This window comes from Peromyscus maniculatus, chromosome 1 (assembly GCF_049852395.1).
Source record: "Peromyscus maniculatus bairdii isolate BWxNUB_F1_BW_parent chromosome 1, HU_Pman_BW_mat_3.1, whole genome shotgun sequence".
In the NCBI taxonomy this organism is placed as follows: Eukaryota; Metazoa; Chordata; class Mammalia; order Rodentia; family Cricetidae; genus Peromyscus; species Peromyscus maniculatus.
The window spans coordinates 157,515,436-157,527,546 of record NC_134852.1 but is presented as its reverse complement, the minus strand read 5'-3'; the positions used below and the strand labels follow the sequence as shown (position 1 = coordinate 157,527,546).

The following is a 12,111-nucleotide window of genomic DNA, read 5'->3' as shown; positions in this document are numbered from 1 at the left end:
TTGTTCATCCTGTGAGTTCTTGGAGCGTATTCTATTTCCTGCACTTGAGTTCCCTTGACATAGGCCTACTCTAACGAAAGCATCCCAGGCACAGATTCTTTTGACAAATAAGTGATTCTTCCCTGGGATATGTATTTTTTCCCCCTTTTTTCTCTCAAATTTACAAGGACAAAAACTCCCTAAGGTCCTACTGAGTGAAATTCTGAAAAGCCACAAACCTAGGCAGACTGGTTCCCTTTGGGGGTGGTGGTGGTGGTGGCATTTTGCAGACAACCAACCTCTTTCTGTCCTTGGGAAAAGCTCCTTGCAGTACATTGCATTCTTCTGTGCCTGTCTTCACTGTGTGGCTGGAAGTCAGAGGAAAGGAGTAGGTCAAAGGCTGTCTCAGGCAGACCTAAAAGGTGAAGCAAGGCTTTGTTATAAGAGCTGTGCCAAGCAGAGCAGAGCCTTAGTACTTCGTAGTTGTGTGCCTCTCTCCCAACCCCACAAAGGCACTGCACTAACACCAGGAAGTTTTCAAGGAACCTGGCTGCTTTTCTCCCAGGCAGTGAAAATATTTAAGTCAGCATTTACTTTCCCTTGCATGAGTGTTTCCCAGAATGCTGTGCTATGGCTGAGCCTTGCTTGGGTCAGTACCGGGGGCTCTGCCTCACCTAGCCAGCTGCACAGGAAGAAAACCATGGAAACAAAAGGCCTCTCTCTCACTCCCTCTCCCCCCAAACTGGGCCAGCAACTTCCCTCAGTTCTCATCATCCCTCACATTCACACTCTGTAGCAACTGATGTGTAGTTTTTTTTTTTTTTTTTTTTTTTTGAGAGAGAGAGAGAGAGTATCTCATTGTGTATCTAGTTAGCCTGGAACTCATCTTGTAGACCAAGCTGGCCTTGAACTCTCATGGATTCACCTGCCACCACTGATATTAAAGGTATGTGCTACCATACCTGGCTAGTGTAGTTCTGCTTAAAAAAAAAAAAAAAAAAAAAAAAATATTTTTTTTGTATTAGTGTTTTGCCTATGTGTATGTGGACCACATTTGTGCCTGGTACCTAGGGTATTGGATCCCTTGGGACATGAGCCACAATGTGGGTGCTGGCAATGGAACTTGGGTCCTCAGTCCTTTGAGGGGTACTCATGTAACTCAGACTATTCTTGAGTTCTCTGTGTAGTAGAGGATAACTTGAAATTCTGATCCTGCTACCTTTACCTCTCAAGTCCTAGGATTGCAAGTGTGTTTCATATCATCAGGATTTCCATTCTTAATCTTTAAGTGCAAGTAAGTGGCGGCGGCAATGCAGTATTAACCCCAGAACTTTGATTTCAGACCTGTTCCTAACCTACCTTTCATATTCATCTCAGTAGTCTCTTTAAGATCTCCAAGTGACTCTGTCATCCCGTGTTCTGTACTATTTCATTCAGACATGGCCTGGCCCACCGCAGGTGCTCAGCCACTGTTGAATAGAAAAGTCAGCTTGATCGATTTCAGAGATTGAAGCCCTCCCTCCAGACTGCCACTTGATAATCTTTATCTGTGAACCATTTCCTATCTACAGGGTATTGTTTTAGACCTCATCTACGATCTGTTCTTTCTTTTCTTTTCCATCAGTGATCTCTAAAGAGAAATTAATGAGCTTATGATAAGTCTGTGTCTTCTAAAAAATTCCTTCACAGTCTTCTACAAGGCTCAGCATGAGTGGCTACCATCACTTACTCTTTTGGTTTCCTCCACAACTTTGCTCAATCCTCAGAGCTGCCTTTTTGGCTAATGGGTGTGTCTCCCTTTCCCTCCATTTGGGATAGCCATCCTCTCTCTATAGTATTCTGATGTTTGTACATTATACATTTGGCCTTTCATAGTGCTTAGCACAACTGAATTAAGGTTCACTTCTTCAGTAGGAACACATTGATCACCACCATATCCTGGTACAGCGCAGGAGTTCAAATAGCAGATAAAGTTCAGGAGCATTTAGAGTGACTTGGGAAGTCTGTGTTGAGAAACTTCATCTTGGTGAATGAAAGGAATTTTGTACCTACAGTATGCAGCTTCTCATGGAAGAACTGAAGTTTAGAAATAAAAAACATCTGTTTACTTCTTGGCAGTTCTAAATTTCACTATCACGTTGTAGTAGTCATTAGCCACTTAGATTATATAAAGTTTCATGGAGCTGGAAAGATGGCTTAGCATGCTGCCCTTCCAGAGGACTTGAGTTTGGTTCACATCTCCTCCCTGCCCCCGTGGTGGCTCACAACCTGTAACTCCAGCTCCAGGGTATCCAATGCTGTCTTTTGGCATTCATGGGCACCTGCCTAGACATGGCATATAGTCACACAGATACACATATACACATAAAGAATGTAATTTTCAAGGCAGGGTTTCTCTGTGTAGTTTTGGTGCCTGTCCTGGATCTTACTCTAGACCAGGCTGGCTTCGAACTCAGAGAGATCCGCCTGGCTCTGCCTCCCGAGTGCTGGGATTAAAGGCATGCACAAATGGAAATTTTTTAAAAATTGAATTTCTGAGTACTACTAGGTGTAGTTTAAATACTTAAGATTTACATGTGGCTGCAGACTGAACAATTCAATACAAGTTTTGCCAAGTTTTATCTGGCCATGACTCTAGAGAACTATTTGTATAGGTTTTTTTCCTTGCATGTTTTGCGAATGATTTGAGGGTGTTCAGGATCAAGATACATTAAACTATCATGTTAAGTTTGTCAAAACCTAACGCAGAATACCACTTGATTCTGGTGAGGTCAATACCTGCCCATTTTTTTGTTGTTTTCTGTTTTGCTTTTTGAGACAGTTCTGGAGCTTTGTATTTAGACCAGGCTGGCCTCAAACTTAGAGAGATCCTCCTGCCTCTGCCTCCCGAGTCCTGGGACTAACAGTGTGCACCACCATGACTGGCTTGATAGCTACACATCTTTATTGTTTTGCCTGGTAGTGTGCATATCAATCACAAAGAAGTCCCAGTGGCTTTGTCTTAATTTCTTTAGTGTGATAACAAGGATAGTCTTACCTTTCTGTGAAATGTTAGAATTAACACGAGCTTTTTGTACTTCATTTGCTAATTGGAGTGTGGGCATGGACTTTTAAACATTGTCATTCTGGCCTCTACTCAAAAAGTCAGAAAATTGTTAAGCATCAGATATGTGGAGTCAGAAGTGGTATACTCTGTAATCAAAGCATGAGAGAGGATGGTGAAGGGTGATAGTTTGAGGACAGCCTGGATAACAAAGCAAGCAAGACCCTATCTCAAAAGAGTAAAAGGGGCTGGAGAGATGGCTCAGCTGTTAGGAGCACTGGCTGCTCTTGCAGACGATTTGGGGTTTGTTTGATTCCCAGCACCCATGTGGTAGAATTGTCTGTAATGCCTTTATAGGTGATCCAGTGCCCTCTTCTGGCCTCCACAGATACTAGGCACATGCATGCAAAAGAACCATTCATGTAAAACAAAAACCTTTTAAAAAGTAGAATGTGTGGGGTGGGGTGGGGTTAACTTAGGGGCAAGTACATTAGGCACACACAAGGTTCTGTATTTGATCTCTGACACCCTCACCTAAAAGAGGAAAATTTCACATGTAATCAGAATGTTCATGCTACCATTTCTGTATAGGTGACAGTAAAGCTTAAGCAAGGTTTGTTCATCATTCAGTTTTAATATATAGGAGCTAAAGACCTTCAAAGGATTGATTAGAAAATTTTCTTGGGCCAAGTGGTGGTGGTGTACACATTTCATCCCAGCACTGGAGAGGCAGAGGCAGGAGAATCTCTGAGTTCCAGGCCAGCCTGGTCTACAGAGCGAGTTCAGGACAGCCAGGGCTACACAGAGAAACCCTGTATCACGGAAGAAGAAAAAACCAAAAAAACAACTCGGGATTGGTTTTAGAGGCTTATGCCTTTACTTCTACCACTTGGGAGATTAGAAGCAGGAGAATCAGGAGTTCAAGGCCAGCCTTAGCCATATTGCAAGTTAAGTGGCCACTCTGGGGTAAATTGGGGATGTAGCTCAGTTGGTAGGGTACTTGCACACTACACATGAAGCCCTTGGTTTGATCCCCAGGACTGCATAGAACTAGGTGCAGTGGTACATGCATATAATTGCAGCACTGAGGAGGCAGGATGATCAGGAGATGAAGGTCCTCTAAAGCTAAATAGTGAAGCTAGTCTACCCTGTCTCAAAAATTAAAGTGCTTATTGCTCAGCCGTAAGACCAGAGGTCAGATCCCTAGGACTCTTGGAAAAACTGGGGGCTGAGGTGAACACCAGAGTTGGGAGATATAGAAAGGGGAGACAAGAGGATCCCAGGACTGGATGGCCAGCTAATTTAGCTAAATAACCTGTATTGACCTCTTATTTCAGCCTGTGTGTATACATATACAGACACCCCCCCCCCCAAAAAAAAAAAGCATTATTTATTTTTGCTTTTTTGAGACAGTTTGTGTGTGACGCTCTGGCTATCTTGTAACTCAAGTTTGTGGACCAGGCTGGCCTCAAATTCAGATGCACCTGCCTTCGCCCAACTTTGCTTTTTTCAATTTAAAAATTTTTAGAAGGGCCATTGAGATAGGCATTTGCTGCAAAAGCCTGATCCCTAGAACCTGTGGTGGAAGGGACAGAACAACCCCTAAAAGTTTTCTTCTGACCTGAGTGCTCCTGCACTGGCACTCAGGTACCCACACTCATTCTCTCTTCTCTCTCTCTCCCCTTCCCCCCCCCCCCCAATAAATAGATAAAACTTAAAAAATTACGAGAGACTGGAGAAATGGTTGAGTTTTTCTGAGATTGGTCTCAAAAGCTCAGGCTAGCTTTTGCTACCAATTTACTATGTAACTAAAGCTGACCTCCAGCTTCTGATAATCTTAACTCTTACATTGAGTGCTGGAATTACAGGTGTATGTCCTGGACTCAGCCTGTTTCTTTCTCTGTTCAAAGTATATTTTCTGATCCAGCAAAACTGCCTTACTGACCCAGGTGTAGTGGGGCATACCTGTAATCCTAGCACATTAGAGGTTAAAGGGGTAGGATTAGGAGTTCAGAATGTCAGCTACATGTGATTTCAAGACCAGTGTGAACTACAGATCCTGTCTTAAAAACTAATCCTCCCATGCCCATCCCCCACCAAAATCAATCTTATACTCATTTTAGCTAAAGCATGATCCCAGCAGAAATATTAATACTTTGAGAAGAAGTCATTTTTAAGAGCTCTTAAGTCAATTTACATGAATAACCCTCTCCCTCCGCTTTTGTTGGTGGGGAGAAACGGAAACTGACCCTGGGCTTTGTGCTTTACCACGGAGGTATATGCCTAGCTTTTTTTTTTTTTTTTTTTAAATAAGTTTTTGAGATTTTTAAGTGTATGGACGTTTTGCCACATGCATGCAGTACCCTTGGAGGTCAGAAGAGGACATCAGATTCCCTGGAACTGAAGTTACAGACAGTTGTGAGCCACCAATGTGGGTGCCGGGAATCAAACCCAGATCCTCTAGGAGAGCACCCAGTGCTCATGCTGCTGAGCCATCTTTCCAGCCCCCCTCCTTCCCCCAGTAAACATAGGATAAAACATCCAGGAATGATGACTTACGTCTAATCCCAAGACTGCAGAGGCAGAGGCATGAGGATCACCACAAGTATGAGACTGGTCTGTTCTATATGGCACATGCCAGGGCCACATAGGGACAATTTGTCTCAAAACACAGGAGTGGTGAAAGGGAGAGGGACCATGTGTGGGGGTAGGGCAAGGAGAGTGTTTATCAAGCCTACCGGGGAGGGTGTTCATCCAAGCCTAAAATGTTCTCTAAAAAATATTAAAAAAAATTTTTTTTTTTGTGAGTGTGTAAGTGGCTGTATGTATATATGTAGGATGCCTCATGTATATATGCCTGATGAGGTCAGAAGAGGGCATCACAGATCCCCTGGAACTGGAGGTATATAGAGATGATTGTAAGCCACTATGTGGGTGCTGGGAACTGAATTGCTTGCTTCTAAACTGAGCTACCTGTCCAGCACACTATGATGTTAAATTAAGTCCACTTGATAGGATTTACTAGATACTTTAGCTTAGCCGCCTTATGATACAGGATTTCCTGTGGGGCTTCTATCACTAGTGCGCTGGGTCCTCTGTAGAATAGCTGTAGTTATTTGGAGAAAGGAGCCTGACCACCAGCTATATGAAAGTGACCAGTGTCTCAAGACACAAGCTAACTTTGCTCAGCTGTCTATTTCTGAAACCATATTGTTCCACTCAACTTCCTTCTACATTTTAGGCATTCACTTATTTGAATTCTATAGCTCAAGCACAACTGGGAAAGAATCAGAAGACACTAGTGGTAAATAACAGTCACTCAATTAGGAAAAGATTAAGTGTTAGAAACATTTATTTGTCAAAAAAAAAAAATGGGAGGAGTGGAATAAAACAAGGCTAAATTTCAGCTAATGCTATACCACGATCACAGGTCAGACAAAACCGGTAAAACAAAATAAACAAAACAAACAAAAAATCAAACCAAAACAACAACAAAACCCCAATGGTCCTAGCAACTTCAGAAGTTTAGCTTCAGTGTTAGAGTCCAGAGCTAACAGAAGAGTTAAAGGCTGCTTGCCACTACATGGTCATTTTAAAGGGAACGGAGATGCTGCAGGAAGGCAGGGACAAAGGGCTCAACTCTTAGGGGCTCCACTGTACAGGAAAAAGGGGGATGCCAGCAGAATCCTTACCTAGGGCTGTTCAGAGGCTGAGAATATAAGGAACAGTGAAAGGCTACAGACAACTAGCATCGAGGAAAGAAGTTAACTTAGAATTAAATTAAGAAAAAAAAACATAGTTGGTCACAAATTCCTTTGTTTACTGAAACATGAAGCAATGGAAACATCCCGGCAAAGGGGACCGCGAGGACCAAGTTCTCATATATGACCGCAGCCCGAGGGTTCAGTCCGCAATTATCCTACCTGAAAGAAAGCACAACACAAGAGGCTTACACAATGCCTGGAGAGCAGCCTGGTTCCGAGTACAAGGGCCCTGGTCCCGTCCTGTATTCCAGGGGGGGAGAGGGAGAAACAAAGAACAAAACAAAATCAAGTCAGACTGGGTTGGATGTGTATCCCACAAAATCACCCAGGAGTCTAATAGCTACATCTAGGAACCTGCTTATAGCTGTATGCTGCACAAGATGCAAACTCATCTTTCTCCTGTCTTAACTTATGTAACCCATGTAGTGGAAGGCTACCACTGCTTCAAAAAAGGTATAAATTTTCAATAACTACAGGTTAATTTTGTAGGAATTTTGTTCAGGAAAGAAAGCAAAAGATGGTAAGATATCAGATATAGTCAGTTTCTCTCTTTTCCTTTTTAAGAGATGGGATTTAATTATGTTGCCCACGATGACCATGAACTTCTGTTCTAAAGCTATCCTAAGTAGGTGGGACTACAGGCATCCACCACCCATGCCCAGCCCAATTTTACTATTACAAATGTTCCAAAGAAAACATTCAAGAAAACTTAGTAACAAAGACTAGATAGAGTCTCAAAGAACAGTTGGTCATTCACCCTTTAAGTTGTCTACATGTCACACTGTCAGTTGAGAACCATAGTTGCAGTAGTTTTCTAATTGACCAAATATCCCTTGACAAATCAAAAGAAGAAACCACTGCTAGGACTGTCTAATTCTTCCATTGATGATGGGAACTCCAGACACCAATGGCTGGGGGAAAAAAAAAGTTAACTCACACCAAGCTCCTCTACTTAATACAGACACAGGGCCAAATCTTGGTCTTGATCTGTGCCAATCGACTTCAAAAGCTGTGATGTTCTTGGATCAGTTCTGTTAGGGTGAGACCCGAATTTGGATCCCCAACAGTTGTAGAGTATTTCATCCTGGCAGCCTCATTAACATCAGGCTCCTGGGACTGCAACCAACTCAGGGTTATTCAGTCCATTTGAGGTTCACACCTGGAAGGTAAGTTTCTTTAAAAGTCATCACTAAAAAGAGGTTAGTTGAACAGCTACTGACTGAAGTTAAAATTCACTTTTAAGATGTCCTAACAATACCCTTAAAGGCTATATTATACTAATTTAATATTTAACTTTTAAACATACTTTAGAAACAAAGTTATCTTAACAGATTAATTACTAACTCTATCAGAGGTATCTCAGAGTAGATCCAGCTGTAGAAATTAATAGCAAACTCCATTCACATGCTGAACATGACTGAATGATCTTAAGAAATCCCAAGTCTTACTGACACAACTGTACAGCATATAACTTAACAAACATACATGCCATTGTTTTCTTAACATACAAAATCGGGATAAGTTGGGAACACTGGTGTCTCAGTGGTAATTTGTTTAACCGCACTGAAGGGGCTCTAACTCAAGTGATGCTCAACTTCAAAGGACAAGGAAAATCATGAGAAAATTGTATGTTGTTAATGCCATTTCCATTCTAATGAAGTTTACTTGTCTCTGAATATCCCCAATTCTTGCCATTCCAACACTCTTTGTACACACTTCCTGAAATAGGGAAACATTAAATTTCTAATGTCACCACTTACAAGATTTTATGTATATCAGAAATTATCAATTTATCTAATTACTTGAGTGTTCCCTTAAAAAAAAAAAAACTTGCTGAAAGAAACAGGAATTCTATCATAGGCTACAAAGAAATAGGGCTTAAGTGCCCACAAAAACATGCTGTGGGCTAGAATAAGGACTTGGAACAACACATCATGAAAACTTTGAGAACTGAAGTGTCTTAAAACATTAAGGCTTTATCTGATTTAAACAGTAACACGCCTAAGAACTTCATTTGATAAATGCTAATGACCCAAGAAATAGTTGGGTTTTGTTTTTTGTGACAGGAGTCTTCTGTGTTTCCTAGACTTTGCTAGAACTTGCCATTAAGTAACCTAGTCTATCCTCTTACAATCCTTTTGCCTCATCCTCTCTGGCACTGGGATTACAGGTATGAACCACCATGTGCTACTCCAAGCAGTGTTTTACTAGGTAGGAAACTGGAAACCCTTGAAGTTAAGAGTTAAAATTCTCACTGTGCTGTCCATTACTAGCTCCCTAATGTACCCTTTACCACCACCATAGCAGTTTAGTAGTGGGAAGAGTATTGATTTTATTATTTATTTTGGTTTTTCAAGATAGGGTTTCTCTGCAGCCCTGGCTGTCCTATAACTCACTCTTTAGACCTGGCTGGCTTCAAACTTAGATCTACCAGCCTCTGTCTCCCAAGTGCTGGGATTAAAGGTGTGTGCCAAAATTGCCTGGCTGGAAAAAGCATGAATTTAAGAGGTCTGAGTCTGAATTTTGGCTCTACCTCTCATTTACCAGATGATCATATGCAAAGTACTGATGCTCTCTTACTAAAGAACTAAAGACTTAGTTCTTTCCTAAATGAGGAAATAACTGTTTATACAACAAAGGGCCAATGTATGTTAGCTTCCTCACACCTCACTCCAACCCCCTACCCCATACCATTTTTCTGTTCACAACTTTTTTTTTCCTTTTTGTTTTTTTTTTCTCGAGACAGGGTTTCTCTTTGTAACTCTGGCTGTCCTGGAACTCACTATGTAGACCAGGCTGGACTCAAACTCTGAGATCCACCTGCCTGTCTCTCCAGTACCAGGATTAAAGGCATGTGCCACCACTGCCTGGCTTGCTTACAACTTTAAAATAATATTCTCATTAACTGAGCTTGTTACTATTTGAGAAGTAACACACTGGAATCATACTAACTCCTCAACAGGCTAATTTAAATAAACCTGTGGTTGAAACTACAGAAAATACTGAAACATGTAATTTGTGCATTTTGGGTAGGGTCTTGTTTGGTGTTCTGGCTCCTCAGTGAAGCAAAGGTCTCTTGTAGGTAACTAAATGCGAATTTCAACCACATCCACCCAACTCTCACCTCCAGTTTTTAAAAGGCTGAGTACCGTGCTCGGTCCACATACTGCTCCCGCTCATACCGGGCCATGTCATACAGAGAATTCCGTGTCGCTGCTGAAGCCTGAGACATCTCACTCTCTGGCCCATAACCGTAGCCCTCTCCAACTGCAGGGAGCACAGCTGCATTCCGACGTAGTGGGCTCCTGTCCCTGCCATAATAGGAGGAAGAGGCGGCGGCGGCGGCCATGGCTGCTGAGGTGGCCGCTGAGCCGGAGTTCTGCAATAGGTGTCTGTCATAGGGATCAACAGAAGTGGAGTTGAGGTGACTGGGTACAGCTGAGCTCTGGACTTGCGGAAGATGAGACATGGTCTGCTCTGCATAATTGTACGCAGAAGCTGCAGCGGCTGCTGCCACAGCTTCATAAGATCGGACCCGGTAGCGCTTATAGTAGTCAAGTGCTCCGTAGGCATCGTTGTAATACATGGATTCCCCATAACCCATGGGGTAGGGCGTGCGCACCGCTCCATACTGCTCATTGTACTGCTCAGTCAAGTCTGCCACACGCCCTGTACGGTCTACTGGGCACTCTTTGGACCAGTGTCCTTCTTTCCCACACCGATAGCAACCACTCTGGTCTCCCATCCCAGGGGCAGTCCGAAGTCGACTAGTTGACAACTGCACATGCATTCGTTTGCCTTGAGGAAACAGATTAAAATTATTATTACTCATTAACATGCTTTTTCCTCACTCAGATAAAAGTAAACATAAAATACATATCCATACACACTCCTGTGAACCTACTTCATTCAGCAACCCCTTCCAAAAGTAAGTTTCAACAGAGGTGAGAGCTAGAATATCAGAGTTCTTCGAGACCAGTCATATACTGTTTAATGCCAGTAGCATATCAGACTCTCCCCTACTTCCATCTCCACAATCTGTTTCCTTCCCCCATGCAAAGATTGTTTTTTTCACTAAGACTGCTAGGTTACTACTTCCAAATCAAACTAGATAGATACCTAACAAAACCTCACTTAACAGTGGTGTTAGAAGTCATCTTTTCCACCTCTAAACAATTCATGTTAGGTCTAAGCTCAATGGAAAAAGCACGTGCCTTTTAGCATGTATGACACCCTGGGCTCAACCTCCAGCACTGCATCACCCCAAACCCTACAACAATCCCAGTTCAACAGCAATCTTCCATCCACTATGTTTCCTCCAGGAATGTGTGCAGGTGCTATGTTGGGTACCCAAGTCTTACTTGGCTTCATCTGTACCTGTGCGAATTAAAAGGACCTCTGTATATTTCAACCCCACCCCTAGTTTTTTCCTCAGGATCAGAACTATTTGAGCAAAGCCTCTTACAAGAGTTAGGTATTAAAACTTTAAAGCTTTTGGGGCTGGACATGTATCTCAATGGTTGAGCACTTGGCTCCTGTGTGCAAAGCCAAATTCCATCCCCAGAACCACACAAAAATAAAGTAAAAATAGTACTAATTTTTTTATTTTTCAAGACAGGGTTTCTCTGTAGTTTTGGTGCCTACCCAGGATCTCACTCTGTAGCCCAGGCTGGCCTCCAACTCACAGAGATCCGCCTGGCTCGCTGGGATTAAAGGCATGCGCCACCACCGCCAGGTCCAGTAAGTACTAGCTTTTTAGCTTTTTAGAGACTCTTCCCATGTAAAAAAAGATCAGCGTTTTTTGGACTTGGTATAGTGATCCACACCTTTAATCACAGCCCTCAGGAGGCAGAGGCAGGTGGATCTCCGAGTTTGAGGCCACCCTGGTCTATAGTGAGTTCCAAGACAGCCAGGACTACACAGAGAAACCTGTCTTGGGTGGAAGGGGAGTACTTCTGACCCCAGCTGCTAGTAGATAGTCTTCACAAGACCACTGATGATGATGCAGTAGACAGATAGCAAGCAGATGGCATTAATTCTCTGAAAGCATGTGGCCATCTGAGATTTTAAGTATTCCCAATAATATAGTTATTAAGGGCTACAGTGCTATATACTTATCAGAAACATTTGTGTCCCCATTAATACTTCATATGTAGAGTTCTCTATAATTTAAAGGATTAAAAGCCATTTGGCTTTCAACAGACACAGTGACAAATACAGTGATTTTTCCTTAAGTCTCAGCCCTGTTCCTACTTTTAACTTAAAAGAGGATGAGAGTGCTTTACTTCATCAACATTTGTGGCAAAATCTATTTGTAGTTGTGGA

General features: G+C 42.4%; 2 protein-coding genes across 16 annotated transcripts in view; one reads left to right on the top strand and one right to left on the bottom strand.

Moving 5' to 3' along the window:
* Nucleotides 1–12,111, top strand: part of Rbm4 (RNA binding motif protein 4) — a 63,275-nt gene that overhangs the window by 24,461 nt on the left and 26,703 nt on the right. The window lies entirely within an intron of this gene.
* Nucleotides 1–12,111, bottom strand: part of LOC102917956 (RNA-binding protein 4B) — a 49,086-nt gene that overhangs the window by 32,586 nt on the left and 4,389 nt on the right. Inside the window, exons 3-7 of one of the 11 annotated variants that reach the window (XR_013049059.1) lie at nucleotides 9,911–10,584; nucleotides 7,724–7,945; nucleotides 6,946–7,026; nucleotides 1,339–1,448; nucleotides 279–394 (exon numbers count right to left, since the gene is read on the bottom strand). Coding sequence is in view for 3 of the 11 variants with exons in the window: in XM_006980566.4 (XP_006980628.1) it covers nucleotides 9,920–10,584 (665 nt within the window). In the remaining 8 variants the exon portion in view is untranslated. Of the gene's footprint in view, nucleotides 1–218; nucleotides 395–1,338; nucleotides 1,449–6,821; nucleotides 7,946–9,910; nucleotides 10,585–12,111 lie in introns of those variants that run through there. The other 10 variants (XR_013049061.1, XR_006062339.2, XR_013049064.1 and 7 more) reach the window with 10 other exon arrangements.